Below are 15,508 nucleotides of genomic sequence, written 5' to 3'. Positions count from 1 at the left end.
CTGCTTTGGGCGAATGGCCGGTCAAACTCCATGCGTACTCCGAAAGGCGAGGTAGCACTCGTGAAGCGCATGAAGTTCATAAAAGTATCTCTAGAGGAAACACTTACCCTTTTGTGACAATTGGTTTGAAGCAGGAAACCCAGCCGAGATTATCTATAGCCCCAGCTTTTGCGCAATCACACGCACACACACACACACTCAGTCAGTATTGGTGGCACGACGGTGACTACTCACACGATATAAAGGTTACGTAAACGCTCTAACTCACCTAGGTAGATCTCCCCAAATCCGCCCAAGCCCACCGCTTTGCCGAGGCGCCACTGCTTCTTGAAAAGGTCCGTGAGGACCTCACCAGCAGGCAGAGGATCTGGTAAACGGTGTCCATTGGCAGCTACCCTCGGTGCCTTCTTAACGGCTGCACGCAAAGACAAACAGAAAATGTCAGGTCTTGAGTGATAGCGCACCCCAGGCTTGAAAACTGCTTGAATGAGGCATCCTAATCACATATTTCCCAACATGAAAGGGTCAATTGGCAACAATCAATCTGTAACCTGAAGCCAATAAAATGTCTAGGCAATTCCTTTCAAAGAAATCCATGCGAGCTTCTCAGAAAGGACACCTTCGAGTTGGAAAAAAAAAAAAAGAAAAATGTGGCTAATCCTCCTATATAGGAATATAACACGAAAGTGAAACGTGTCTTTACAAAGGTAAATGAGCATTTATTGTTCATTGCTTCAGCAACAACAACAAATTGCAAAGTCGTGTTACGAAAGGCAAGCAACTCGAAACATGCAGCGGGCATCTTAAGCGCAGACTAGCAAGTGTCACAGCTCGACACTTAAAGTGCACTGTGCAAACAAAGACGCAAAAAAACGAGCGCAAACATCTGCCACAATTCTTCCCGAGTCATGCGTCAGCAGCATGCTCCTTCCATTAACGCGGCCGCAGCAGCGTGCAAATCGACCTCCGTCCCCTACCGAATTAGGAGTAAGCGCGCGCGCAGGGGAGACCACGCACCGTGGATCCGGCGCTTCCCAGAGGTGACGATTTTTAGACCGTGCCAGCTCGGCACTGATAACGAAAAGATGCTAAAGATTCGAAGCTCTGAGGACTGCGAAACAGCTTATGGTGTGTATAAACGGCTTGCCGTTATCATTCCTGACGACGCACGGAGTGCGCTCTGGGAATCGAGAGGTTGCTGATTCAATTTCGCGTGACAAATGCTCGCCTCTGGTTTGTTTTCTCTGAAATTTCTCAGTATGTATTTTTCTACGTCACTTTCGTGACGAAAGTATGTCAGCAGAGCCATGGTGGATCCCAGCATAAAACACTTTTCTGTTAAAATTCAGCCACACACACAAATCCTCAGACAGCACCACCAAGTGCGTGAGTGTATGTGATCGGCTAGAGAAGAGATCACGTGCATCATTATAACCATGACAACTCTACCAACTCAGCTAAACACGATGCTAGCACATAGCACCCTGCCTAGCTCAATTAGTACAGAGACTGCCCCAAAAAGGCGGCTGTCCCAGGTTTGTTTTCCGACCATAGTCAATTTGTTGCGTACTCGGCTCCAACTTTTCTTGACAGCACAGTGCAAGCTACAGAAACAAAGTGAATGCCTGCTACCAAGTAAAGAAACGGTACTTAAGCTTATAGATAATTTCCCATTTTCCGCTGTGGTAATAAATGCTTTATTTATTATGAGACTCTGACATTTGCGGAAAGTCATAGGTAAAATGTTTTTATTCGCTGTGCAAGCATGGCTTCCTTTTCTTTCCATTTCTTAGCACCACTTTTTATGCCAGTTTTCTACATGGCGTCCATGACGTGGTGGGCAAATGTGTTGTTCAGTTCTCCAAGAAAATATACTTGAAATTAGACACTAAAATGTACACTGAACTATGAAAAGTTTTCCCCATTCACACTTTCAAGCACATAATGTTGCACCGCCAGCGGTTGCCGAAGTGGACGCAGAACAGCACATGCATGCATCTTCTCTCTCCCTTTGTTCCCTCACTGCCCGCTTCCCCCTTTCATGATATAAGCTTCAAGCGGTCAATAAACGTTGTCTTCTGCCTGGTGACACTGACTAGTTCATGTCTCCGGCAGCGTCTCTGCCACGAACGTAACAGTGGTGAAGAGTTTAAGCGACCCACTCAAAAGGCTTATGCCGATGCTAGCCCGGTGTCGTTAGCCCTTTAACGCCGACTATATGACAGGAGCTCTGCAACGTTGACTCAGCGTGGAACTCAGTGACAACCGTGGCACATAGGCTCCCGGACTTCGACCAGAGAACAGATAAATGGAATGCTTATCTTGTAAAAGTAGAAGCGTATGTTGAAGCCAATGAGGTTACCAACGAAGCTAAGAAGGGGGCACTGTTCGTCACTTGATTGATTGATTGATATGTGGGGTTTAACGTCCCAAAACAACAATATGATTATGAGAGACGCCGTAGTGGAGGGCTCCGGAAATTTAGACCACCTGGGGTTCTTTAACGTGCACCCAAATCTGAGCACACGGGCCTACAACATTTCCGCCTCCATCGGAAATGCAGCCGCCGCAGCCGGGATTCGAACCCGCGCCCTGCGGGTCAGCAGCCGAGTACCTTAGCCACTAGACCACCGCGGCGGGGCACTGCTCATCACTGTGTTGGGGTCAAAGACGATAGAAGTCTTATGCGGAGGAGTGGCGCCACACCTGCCAAACGCTCTTAGCTACAGGGAAGTGGTAGCAATGCTGAATGACTTTTCTGCCCCAAACGCCTAATGAAATCTCTGGGAGCATCAGGTTTTTTCACCAAAAGGAAGAGGAAGGGGAGTCTGTGAAAGCGTTCATTGTTGAAAGTACTTTGTGAAATTACATTGTTGAAATTAATTTGAAGGGGAGCCACGAATATTTCGTTATATCCATTATGTTGTTATATCGATTATAACAAAATTTGTGGAAATGTATGCTCAGATGGGCGCACACCTATAAGCATTCAAAGAAGGAAACCGCCTCACGGCCCGATGTACCGCTACGCGACCACGAACTCAGTTGAACCTCATTAATTCGACCTTTGGATAATTCGAACTCACACCGAGGTCCCGTCAAAGCTATGTGCATTCCAAATGGGCGAAAACGCCCTGTAATTTGAACGCACAAGCACTTGCGACGGTTAATTCGAACATTCCGCGCTCCGAAAATGCTCTCAGCACCATGCCCAAACCCGCAGCGGTAGCTCTCAACGTTGCGCGCGAAGGAAAAAAAGAAAAGGAAAGAAAGGACTGTGGCGGATTGTTTGCTCTCTCTCAAATGCCGATCTGCGACGCGCCTGTTCCACGCTTCTCCCTTCTACGTCTCTGCAAGTAAAGATCCGTCTCCTTTCAAGGCCGCGCGCGAAGAGAACAAAAAAAGAAAGCTGTCGCGGAGAGTCCTCCTTCCTCGGCGCAGAGGATAGCAGCCATGGTAGCAGTGGAGACGCAGTTGTTGCCGCCTTGAGAGGGAAATCGTTTTGCACCGCAGCGCCGCTTCTCGGTCATGTGACCCGCTGAGCGCTACCTGAATCCTCTCCGCTGGCTGTGTGGGGAGGACGGCTTTCTCGGCCGCGCGTGGCATGGCTGTAAGGTCGGCACGCGAAAGTTTGAAAGAGCTGCGCCGAAAGAGCGTCGAACTCCGCAAAAACGATTTACTTAACACACTACGGTAGTTTTTTTAATATAAGACTATTTCATAGACTAATTTAGTTCGTTATATCCAATTACCGGTCAATTTTACTTCATTATGAGGTTTAAAATGCATGGTTCTCAGTAAAGTTTTCAAGGGGAAATTTATTTACTTTGTGAAATCTATTATTTTGTTATATCCAGTTACGTTATAACGAGGTTTGAGTGTAGAAAGGTAGCCCAGAACTGTAATTTTTCGTTCATGTTAGACCGAACACTGAGAGACAGAATCGTATGTGGTGTCCGCTCAAAAAGTTCGCAAGAACAGTTGCTAGCGAAAAGCGACTTGACTCTTTTAGAAGCAGAGGCCCTTTCTATCGCTGCGGAAAGCGCAGAAGACTGTTAACAGCAGATAGATAAGCACATTGATATTTCGACGGTTCAGAACGTTAGAAAACGTTGCGCGTCCGATACCATAATGATGAAGCAAAGAAACGCACTGTGGCAATTCAAAATGCTGCGGCAAGTACGGTCACAAAGCTGCTACATGCTTTCAAGAGCTGTCGATGCTACAGTTATAGTAGGCAAGGGCACCTGGCTCACATGTGTACAAAGACAGGCGGCACCAGAAAAATGCTAGCTCTAACTGCAGGAAGTACAGACCAAAATGGTGACAGTGATTCTAGCGCACTGCAAATCTGCTCCGTCACTGGTACTGAGCCCCTGGTTCCGCCCATAAGAAAAGTTTATCATATGGAATGGTGTCACCATAAGGATGGACATGGATACAGGTTCTCCTGTCTGCATAGTCCCTAAAGGAACGTATGAGGCACATCACAACCGTTGGCCCAGCTGCAGAACACCTATTTAAAACTTTCTTGTTACCTGGGCAAACTACCTGTGTTAGACACATTGGCAATGAAGGCAAATTATATGTCGGCGGAGGTCGATTGTAACCTTACCGTGTTAGATTGTGAAAGTCCCAGCCTGTGTGGACGAGACTTATTGGAGAATCTTGCAGCAGAAGGCAGCAGGAACTGGTGCCATAATGGCCGAATATGCAGACGTATTTACGGTAGGTCTTGGGTTAGTCAAGGGCCCACCAGCTAAGCTTTACATCGACACGGCAGTCCCAAAATTTCGCAAGGCTACAATACAAAGGTTCCTTTCGCGCTGATAGATAAGGTATCTGCTGAGCTAGATAGACTAGAAGAATCTAGTATAATATCTGCAGTACCATTTGCAGAATGGGCAACACCAATAGTATCAGTGTTGAAGAGCAACAGCGCTGTGTGCATTTGTGGAGATTTTAAGATAACATTAAATCCTGTGTGTGAAATGGAGCAATACCCTTTGCCAGTCATTGATGACATCTTCGCGAATCTGCGAGGTGGAGAAAAATTCAGTATCTTGGATCTACGAGACACTTACAACCAGATTGTATTGAACGAGGACTCGCAAAAGCTGGCTGTCAAACACACATAAAGGGTTGTTTTGCTACAACCGGTTGCCCTTCGGAATCGCTGCAGCACCGGCAATATTCCAAAGAACAATCGAGTCCATACTACAAGGAATACCCGGGGTGCAAGCGTACTCGGACGATGTTTTGATTGCTGAGACTGCACACAAGCCCTACGTAAAGCTTCGGCAGGTTTTGGAACGATTCAGAGAACACGGCATTAAACTTCGCGCTAACAAGTGCCGGATAAATGAGGCCGCGGCGGTTTATCTAGGTCACCAAATCGACGCCGCAGGGTTGCACCTAACAGAAAAGAACGCGGGGGCCGTCAGACATGCTCACGCCCCTCGGAATGTTAAAGAGCAGCGATCATTTTGCGGTATGCTGACCTTCTATAACAAGTTCTTACCGAACCTGTCGACTCTAGTGGGACCACTGCACAGACGTTTGGAAAAAACAACCAGATGGTCATGGGGGGGGGGGGGGGGGGCACAGAAAAGGATGCTTTTGAAAAAGCTAAGGAAGCATTGTGTGCCGCTCCAGTACTGACTCATTTTGACCCGTCATAACAGCTGTTCTTAGAATGTGATGCTTTACCGTATGGTATGGTAGTGGATGGGCAGTATAGACCGATCGGGCTTCGGTCACGAACACTGACCTCGGCCGAGAAGAATTATTCCCAGATTGAGCGAGAGGCTCTGGCTTTGGTCTATGGTGTCACATGGTTTCGTGACTATCTACTTGAAAGAGAGTTTATTGACCGATCATCAACCTTTGCAGGGTCTCTTGAGAGCGGACAAGCCAACCCCTACCATTGCAGCAGCTCGGATACAGAGATGAACTATCACGCTGGGAGCCTATAGGTACCGTTTGCAGCTTAAGCCTGGGAGACTTTTGCAGAACGCAGGCACACTAAGCCGTTTACCTATAACCTCACAAAATGCATCGAAACTGGAGGACATCACGCTCAAGCCCTGAAGAACCCAAAAAATGTACTGGTAAGCTAGGGTACAACTAGGGAAAGTAATATACGTTTTTATAGCTATTTCCTGTTTCAACTGTACCCCGATATGGCATGATATGATATGGAATCATTAACGGTGACAGACGACGTCATTTCTCAAGTATGCAAATACACCCACAGTGATTGGCCACAGAGTGTGAAAGATGAACTCTCAGGATATTATAAGAACCGGTATGACCTGTCGGTTGAAAATGACCTGCTGTACTGGGGGTCTTCGCTTGGTGATACCTACGGCCGCCCGCAAGAAGTTTCTCAGGCTAAGGCATGACTCCCACCAGGGAGTGTCTTCAAAGAAGGCTAGAGCAAGATCGATATTTTGGTGGCCTGGGTCGGACCAAGACAACGCGCATCCGCCAACTATAACTGCGTTCAAGCACTGCCTATGCCACCTGCGCAAACTCCTGTAAACTGGCCAGAGACGGGCGAAAATTGACTGTGTCAGTAGCACATGCCAATTCCCGCAGTACCATCGAGGCCCTAAGAACAATGTTTGCCCAGTTTGGGATACCACATATGGTGGTGTCAAATAATGGAACACCTTTCACGGGTTTCGAATTTTGTCAATTCGTGGAGCGCAATGGCATTGTTTACATTAGAACATCTCCGCATCATCCACAGAGCAATGGGCTGGCTGAGCGTGCTGGACGCATTAAAGAAGATTGGAAACACCGAGTTGACGACCTCCCTGGCCCGAGTGCTTTGCAACTATAGAAGAATACCCCTCAACAATCCGGCCTTTCACCTTCGGGAAGTCTTTTGGGCTACCGGTTGCATGCAAGGCTGGACTTATCTTTTCCACCAAGGAACCATTGTAGCGTCTCGGCCAAGCCGACGGAAGACACTGACTGGAATTTCGCACCAGGACAATTCGTCTATGTGCGAAATTACGGAACAGATGCCGGGGAGGGTCAGGGCCACGACTGGTGCTCGAATTTTGGAAGTGGAGACTGAGGCAGGGATTGTCCGTCGCAATATGGACCAATAAGTACGAAGTTCGACCAAAAGTACGAAAGTGCGATAAAGAATGGTTTATGGAGAGCAAGGACACCCGGGAATCGGCGCTACCTGATAACTAAGCAATGACGGAAGACGCCAAGAACTCGTCTGCAGTAGCACAACCAATACAACAGTCCACAAGAAAAAAACCGAAGGAATGTTAATGTTACCAAGGTGCAAGAAGTGCTGCAACGTTAGCAGTCGCCGAAGTGGTTGCAGAACAGCATGTGCATGCGTCTTTCTCTCTTTGCTCACTTTCTGCACCCTTCCCCTCTTTCATGATATAAGCTTTACGCGGTCAATAAACGCTGTCTTCTGCCTGGTAGCACCGACTAGTTCATGTCTCTGGCGGTGTCTTTGCCACCAACGTAACACTGTGCCAGCATGACTTCCTTTTACCACTTTTTATGCCAGTTTTCTACATGGCGTCCATGACGTGGTGGGCAAATGTGGAGCTGCAAATGTGCCGTTCAGTTCTCCAAGAAAATATACTTGTAATTCGACACTCAAATGTACACTGAACTATGAAAAGTTTTTCCCGTTCATATTTTCATGCACAAATTGTTCTGAACGCTTTAAACGATGCGAGCGAGCAAAACCTAAATCAGCCGCAAGCTGACATACTACTTGCGAAACAACACAAGTGTTAGCATGCCGTCTCTACAGCCTTTACTCCAACATCAAGATAAGTTGTGTGGATTTCAATGTGGCTTTGTGCTACAAGAAGATTGCTGTCTGTTAAAACCCATTTACAACACTTCCGCCACTCTGCGAGATGGTGCAAAACTTTGTTACGATTAGCCAGCCTAGGTTACGAAGGTCTAACAAAGACATCTAAACTTTTATCAAAGAGTAAAGTCAAACCCTGCTACATTATTATGTGTTATCACAACTAAACACTTTTGAATTCGCCAGCAGCCGAGTTCAGACATTAATGAAAAAGAGGTCTTTCCCAAATCATTATTACTATAATTTGAATGTATTAAAGGGCTATAGCGAAGAGTCTGATCGGATCCCATCTGGTTGGAAACTGTAATAAAAGAAAAACAAAATGTGGGAGCCGAAACATTTTTTGTGCCTTCATTATTATAGAAAAAAGCACAAAGAAGAATAATAAGGAAATGCCAGGCCTGGGTAGGATGCGCAGCACAAGGGGCCATAAAAATATCACAGTATGCTGAGCAATGATTGATATGTGGGGTTTAACGTCTCAAAACCACCATATGATTATGGGAGACGCCGTAGTGGAGGGCTCCGGAAATTTCGACCACCTGGGGTTCTTTAACGTGCACCCAAATCTGAGCACACGGGCCTACAACATTTCCGCCTCCATCGGAAATGCAGCCGCAACAGCCGGGATTCGAACCCGCGACCTGCGGGTGAGCAGCCGAGTACACAATATGCTGAGCAAGCACTGGAAGAGAAGCTCATACCATCTTGCCATATCGGGGTACAGTTGAAACGGGAAATAGCTATAAAAATGTATATTACTTTCCCTAGTTGTACCCTAGCTTACCAGTACATTTTTTGGGTTCTTCAGGGCTTGGGCCTTTTGTTTGATGAAAAACAACAACTGAAAATTTTTGCGGTGATTGCCCTTTAATAAATATAAAAAGAAAGCAGTGAATAGGCAAAAATTTTATGGTAAATTCGAAGCATTGAGCTAGGTCAATTCGATTTTCTGAAAGTCCTTAATTTCCGTTTTTTGGACTTTAGTTTTGGCACCCCGCCAGTTGCAACGAAACGAACACTTACCTTTCTTCTTGGGTGGCTCGGCGATGCTGGGAGGCGCTCGTTTGGGCATTTCACCTTTGCTTGGGGACGCACTTGGACACTGTCACGAGGGTCCACCACCGTAAAGCATTCAGGAGATAACTCCAATTTCGGCCTGCGCACTTTTTCAACTCCCCTTGGGACCAGACCTGCACGAAAAACGGCGGCCGGCACCATATGATTCTTGTTCACAGTTGTCCGTGATGTATATAGAATGGTAGGGTCTGCAAAAATAAAACGTTGCTAGTATCGCTGCGGATATGTCTTCTTCATGCTTCAATTCTTTTGTCCCTGTGTCAAGTTCGCAGTTCAACCATGTGCTCGCACACAACAACTCACATTGTACAAGTATGTATTACTCTCAACTATTTCAGCATAGAATGTGGAGCTCACTCAGACTGGGCATTGGGGGTGCTGCCGCTGTCACTCATGAAATTCAACATAATTTGACAGTGGAATCAGCGGAATGGAACACTACACGCAAGGTATTTTGGGCAACTCAAGGACTTCCGCTTCTACCTTGCTCAAACAATGCAGATGGTGTTCCCATCGTGGATGTGGACACGTTGCTCTACGCCAGGGTCGAGAGCTCGTTCGCACAGTCCATAGGCTGCTCCGACTTGGCCACTAGAATTAAACATTAGACTCGCGGCTTGATCCGAGCCTGAGCAAGTCCGAGTGAGTCGATTCATGAGCGATTTTGCCAACTTGTGCATTTAGGGCACTCAATAAGTCTGGGTTAGCAAGAGTTCAATGCAAAGGATCAAAATGTGCTTGCCGACACCAGAAGCCGAGGTCTATGCATGAAATTTTGTTACAATGAACCGTTTTGACACTTCTCATCAATTTTGTTGTGGCAGAATTTTAATGCACAAGCAATTTCATTACAATGAACTTTTTTACATGCATGCATAATAACTGGTTTCATGCTTCATTGGACAATTGTTCCTTTTACCCTTTCACTGACAATTCACAATTTCAGTCAGAAGCACCGCAACACTAAGAACACACCCAGGCCGTCTTTCTGCATCAGTTTGGAAAACCAATCCTATCAGTCGCAATTTACAGTCAAAAGGGTTGTCACCTATATAAAGTTCTAGCCCCCCTGTGCAAATTCACATTCTCAGCCTTCACTTTGTGATCAATAGTCGCGGAAAACTTCTTTGCTCTGAAGGCTATGGAGCCAAAGTGAGTTGTGCCACCACTGGAGAATATAGTCCCACAATTGTGTTTGTGTTTTGACAGTGAAAATTATAAAAACCAACATTACTTTATTTTCTACGAGATGAAGTTTATAAAGAGACTCACCAAGCATCAAGGAGATATTCATATTTGCTTTACTTCATGCAGTGTCATTTCGTGTTTTTGCACTATGAAAACATTCTCGCAGACAAAATAAAGACAGGCGTCCAGCAAATTTACACGTCTCGCTGAAGGAGCTTCTAGCTTCTAATGACTTTTACTCACAAATGTTTTCCAATCATTCAAACACAGCCGTCATTAGAAAAAGCCAAACCTGACTACTTCTTGGAGGAGTAAATGTGCAGTAGCTGCGCCCCAATGGTTTCCCATTCTTAGATAAGAAAACTTGTTCCGCAAGTATAGCACGACAATACTCGACCTCGCAGGACAGTGTTGCGACAGTTGCTGCATGTTATAAACATGCCCAAGCACAACACGCAGACACAAAATAAAAGAAACAAAACTAAGTGCTAATTTTCCTGTAAATGTCCGGGACAAACAATTTTCAATCATAATCTGTGTTAGCTAGGTTCATTCTTGTGCACTCAAAACAATTTGGCGAAATTTCTATTGAGTTTTGTGAAGCACTTAATTGATAATTGAGATTTTCATAAGGCACAGGGACAGGGCCCGCAAGATGGCACCAGCGTAGGAACGGCAGCGCATCTATCTTGGTGGTCTCCACACAGGCACCTAACCGCATTCTACCTGTACACACTGCAGCATCATGCGCTGTGACGCACACAGCCTCTTGTCACTGCTCGCTGTTTCGACAGAACCGACAAAGCGCCCCAACAGAGAATATCTACGCCACCACAGACCACGGAGATGGCAGCTGATTCCGCTAGCGCCCCAAGTGAATTACGCCACTTGCAACCCTTCGAAAAACGCTGCGTAACCCCAGTAGTGATGTAACAAACTCTTTGCTTTGCGAGCGTCTGCATTACAACGAATGATTTTGTTACGTAGTCCACTATACATGCAATCATGCTATTTCATCTTTCTTCAGCTTGGCAGTAAAACCTTATTTTAGAGGGCTCAAAGTTTAGTAGAAGAAAACGGCTCCGATTCGTGCAGCACGATGTCAAACGAAACAGCAATATGGGAGCCGGTTGAGTTTATAGCCGCAACTTCTAGGGCTCATTTTGTATTGAAATAAGTCTTTTGCAGTTGGTTTTTCATTCATGTACAGACACAATAAACCCTCTATAGCTATAGTTCACTGAAAGCCACAAATTGTTCGATGACAGATACCATATCATCATTATTCTGACTATGCCTACTGCAGGGCAGAGGCCTCTCCCATGATCCGGCAATCAACCCAGTCTTGTGCTTTCTGCTGCCACATCATACCTGTGAACTTTTTAATCTCATCGGCCTACCCTACTTTCTGTCTCCCCCTCATGCGTTTGCCTTCTCTGGGAACCCAGTCAGTTACCCTTAATGACCAGCTGACTAGCGGTTATCCTGCCTACATGCCCAGGCCATTTCTTCTTCTAGATTTCAACTGTAATATTCTTTATCCTGCTTTGTTTCCTCAACCCACTCTGCTCTTTTCTTGACTCTCCAAAAATGAGTCATAGGTTAATTATTAGAGCAACACATAAAGACTGGTTTCATTAAAAAAATTTTTGTGCTTAAAATCCTCTATTGATACGTCCGTGTGTCCAAATTTTTTTAATACTACTTAGTTACTTGGATTGGCTAGTCATGTCTATTTCGTACTAATTAGCTGTTAACTGTTTCTTAATGATTACTTAGCACTTACGAAAGCGGAGCAAAGACTTTGCTGGGAAAATTTTGTAGTCCTGTTTGGAGCAGTGAGTTGCTTGCTAAGTGATGTTGCTTCATTGCTTCTTGTGTGCTGTCCTAGAAAAGCCTTGTTTTTTTCCTCAAGCCACTTTCAAGGTAACATAGTACTGTATTTATGATGCAAAGTTGCTCCCCGTGTTGATTGTACTTGCTAAAGTTACTACACCAAGAGATTGTGCTGTGCTAAGCCAGTGACAACCTGTGACAAGTTTTTTATAAACTGTGATGCAATAATCACAGAGGTGGGGCTATTGAAGTTGTAGGTGGACATTACTTTTGTGTCATTTTTTGTATTTGCAGCATAGTTTTCACAATTGTTATTTTTTTTTTTTTCAGATACTACACTGCCAATGGAGTGCACACACATTCCCAGGAGATGAGGTCACATTGCCAAAACAAAAGGCAGGATGTTGGTTCAGAGGCACATCACTGGCGTGGTACTATGCACATATGAAGCTTGCTTTTTATAATATACTCTCATGGTTCGGCTCTGCGGTTACTCCATGGCCTAAGTAGACATTCTTTTACAACTTCTAGCGTCTCTCTCCCTATAGCAAAGCGCTGTTTTCTGCCGAGACTGTTGCGCATTACTTTAGTTTTATGCATATTAATTTTCAGACCGTTATGATGACAGCGAGTTTAATGGCTAAGCTGGAATCTGAACAAAAAGCAGACACACAGAACTACACTAAGATTCTTTTGCAAGACATGAACTTTAATTAGCCTGTTTAGATAGAAATCAACCATAATATTACTAGTGTTTAACACCCCAAAATAACAATATGATTAACAGAAAAATTAAAATCAAAAGGTAATGAAACCAGGAAACAATAGCACTGTTTAAGTATTATAAGTAATCAATTAACAGGGCAGTTTTGTGGGCCAGTTTGTACATAATGATAATGTGAAGGGGTGCAACAGTAGGTTATGACACAAGCACAAGAGGAGAAGCACACAGGACGGAGGTTCCCGTCGAATTGTAAATGCTCATAACTGCTGGGGTTTTACGCATGAAAACTATGATTTATGAGGCACAGCATGGCATGACATAGAGACCCAGGTTCAACAACACCGATACTACTTGGGCCTCCTTAAAGGGACACTTAAGAAGAGAAACAATGACTTTGTTTAGATTGAAAAAGTGCCCTCTCCAAATTCCAATGCCATATATTTTCACGATCATAAGTTCACCACTAGTGAAGAAGATCAAGGTCGAAATTTCGTTTTTATTTTTTTGATTTCGCATTGAAATCTCCGCGCGCAACATACTTTCTGATATTTTCATACCATTGGTTCGATGAAATTTTCTAAAACTTTGTGTGCTATAAAGGCACCCAGATATGACAATGAACCTCATTTCGATCAATTAGAAGCTAAGTAGGGCCCAGTAGACGCCTTCAAAATTTATGAAATCGCCACCTGCATTTTCTTTTCGCATATACGTATTCTGGCTTGCCAACAATCGTGTTGAAGTTTAGGTTGTCGTTTTCGGGGTTGTGAAAAGTGTACTTTATTGATACGTGAAAAATCGTTTCTGCTCTTTGGTGCCCCCTTTAACAAGCTCCTAAATCTCAATATAAGTGTGTTCATGCACTACGATATGCAAGCACCATGGATAGGAATGAAACCCACGTCTTCAAGCTAAGCAGAAAGTGTTATAAAGCTTCCCATAGTTGCCTCTTCCTCTGATGTCAAGCTAGTGACATCGTTATAAAGATACTTCAACTCTGAGGATGAATGCACAACATGCAAAACTGTAGTTACAACAGCCAGCAGGCATTGTGCGAAAAATCTAGTGACACTATAGTTAGAGACAACACGGCAACAATGAATTCATCCGATAATGCCAGCTCTGACACATATAAAACATGAGGAGAGGAACTGGAGAGCACAAACCTTATCTAACACAGCCTAAATGAGAAGGACATAGCTATAAGGTAATTGCAACGCACGAAAGGCCTGGCAGACGTCGTCGGAAAGAGTGTGAGCACGTCAACAAGTTTCATAGTTGTGCCTTTTGTGGCTTGTTTTTATATGGTGTATCGCAGCGAGACATGACCAAATACGGACACTGGTCTACGTGGTAATCGATAGAAATTTCAGAGTGCAAGCAACCAATATGGTTGCATTTGTGTGCTGCTGTTGTGAACAATGCAAGATGCAGTACAGAGATATGTAAATATTTAGTGTACCAAAGAGATGCACAAGGAAGAACTTGGGAGAAGTTGACATGCCGAGACTGTGGCGACCGTTTCGATTTCTGACCAGAGGTGAAACTTTGACTCGAAAACTGAAATGCTCATGGCAGGCTTTCTAACGGGTTCGACAAGGAGCCCACTGAATTCCTTCATCAGAACCCCCCCCTTCTATTTTTCTTTTTTTTAGGAAATTACGTCAAACTGTACACCCTGCATCTTCCCGTGACTCACTGGTCGGAGACGATGAGGTCAACAGATCCGCGTTCTTCAGCATACACAAAGGCTATCACCCCATGCTCATGAACACCTTCGGATGTAATGGGAACACGCCTAGCTGCTGTGTTGTCTCAATGCGTGTTCGGTATTGATTTCTTTATGTCAGCTACGATGCGTCAGGTCTGAAGGAACGCGAAGGCAAGGGCCGACAGCGTCAACCCAACTTCAAACACGACGAAAGGTTTCCAACGAATCCCCAACGCGCCAATAAGTACGGGCGATCTAGAGAACAGTCTTTCTGGGCAAATAAATCACGAGAACAAGGCCGCGCTACTCGAGAGGGCAGTGACCGAAGCACACTCGCCTGCTAAGGAGGTCGCGGCACTATTTTTCTACCGTCTAACGAAACGCCGGTAGTCAGTGGCGCCGTCGTTTACAACGGACACTGGCTCTCCTCCGGTCGGTGCCAAACGGACGAGCGGCATCGCGTCGCAAGTCCCACGGCGAGGACAGCGACCAGTTCGCACAGTACAAGACGCACACCGGGTGCAAGAAACGCGAAAAGTCGAAGCACCACATCGAAACAAGACCAGCGGAAGGCGTCAGACAGAGCAGCGCTATTTTTCCAAACAACCGAACAAAGAGAGAGAGACCGCGTAAAACGTACCAACAGGTCAGCGATGCTGTGCAAAGCACGTGTAGCGTTAGTGGGAGATGCGAAAAATGTCGGCCGTGGCCCAACGAAGGGTTAAAAACCGCGTCACAAAAGGCTCGAAAGAAAGTCGCGCGGAGTTACAATTCGAATACGAAGGCGCGCTAAGCCTACCGTCAAGCTTAGGCCTAACTTGTGACGTTAGCGGAGAAAAAAACAACCGGTACCCGTAGCGCGATCACGATGTCAGCCGCGGCTGCGGCGCAGTACGGGTACCCTGTGGTTTCACGTGCCTTCTGGAACGCTTTGTGGGCGCTACAGAAGGAGCTAAATGGTTAAAAAAAATTAACACATACCTCTCAAGTCCGGCCTACCGCCATTGATTCAAATAGCACCTGAAGTCTCGGACCCAATCGCGTAGCGCTGATGCGGCGCGAGATTTGTTTTATTACTCTTTTTATTTAAAAAAAACAGAGAAAGTTG

The 15,508-nt window shown here is 45.4% G+C and overlaps 1 protein-coding gene across 5 annotated transcripts in view; it reads right to left on the bottom strand.

Moving 5' to 3' along the window:
- Window positions 1–15,508, bottom strand: part of LOC119166825 (serine/threonine-protein kinase VRK1) — a 46,495-nt gene extending 30,987 nt beyond the window's left edge. For 4 of the 5 annotated variants that reach the window (XM_037418191.2, XM_037418192.2, XM_037418193.2 and 1 more), the window contains exons 1-3: window positions 15,382–15,508; window positions 8,888–9,054; window positions 269–415 (exon numbers count right to left, since the gene is read on the bottom strand). In XM_037418191.2, the coding sequence (XP_037274088.2) occupies window positions 269–415; window positions 8,888–8,936 (196 nt within the window). In that variant the 5' untranslated portion in view covers window positions 8,937–9,054; window positions 15,382–15,508. Of the gene's footprint in view, window positions 1–268; window positions 416–8,887; window positions 9,055–15,040; window positions 15,062–15,381 lie in introns of those variants that run through there. The other variant, XM_075867451.1, reaches the window with a different exon arrangement.

Source organism: Rhipicephalus microplus, chromosome 6 (genome assembly GCF_043290135.1).
Source record: "Rhipicephalus microplus isolate Deutch F79 chromosome 6, USDA_Rmic, whole genome shotgun sequence".
NCBI lineage: Eukaryota > Metazoa > Arthropoda > Arachnida > Ixodida > Ixodidae > Rhipicephalus > Rhipicephalus microplus.
The sequence above is the reverse complement of the archived record's forward strand: the minus strand, read 5'-3'. Positions and strand labels throughout refer to the sequence as shown.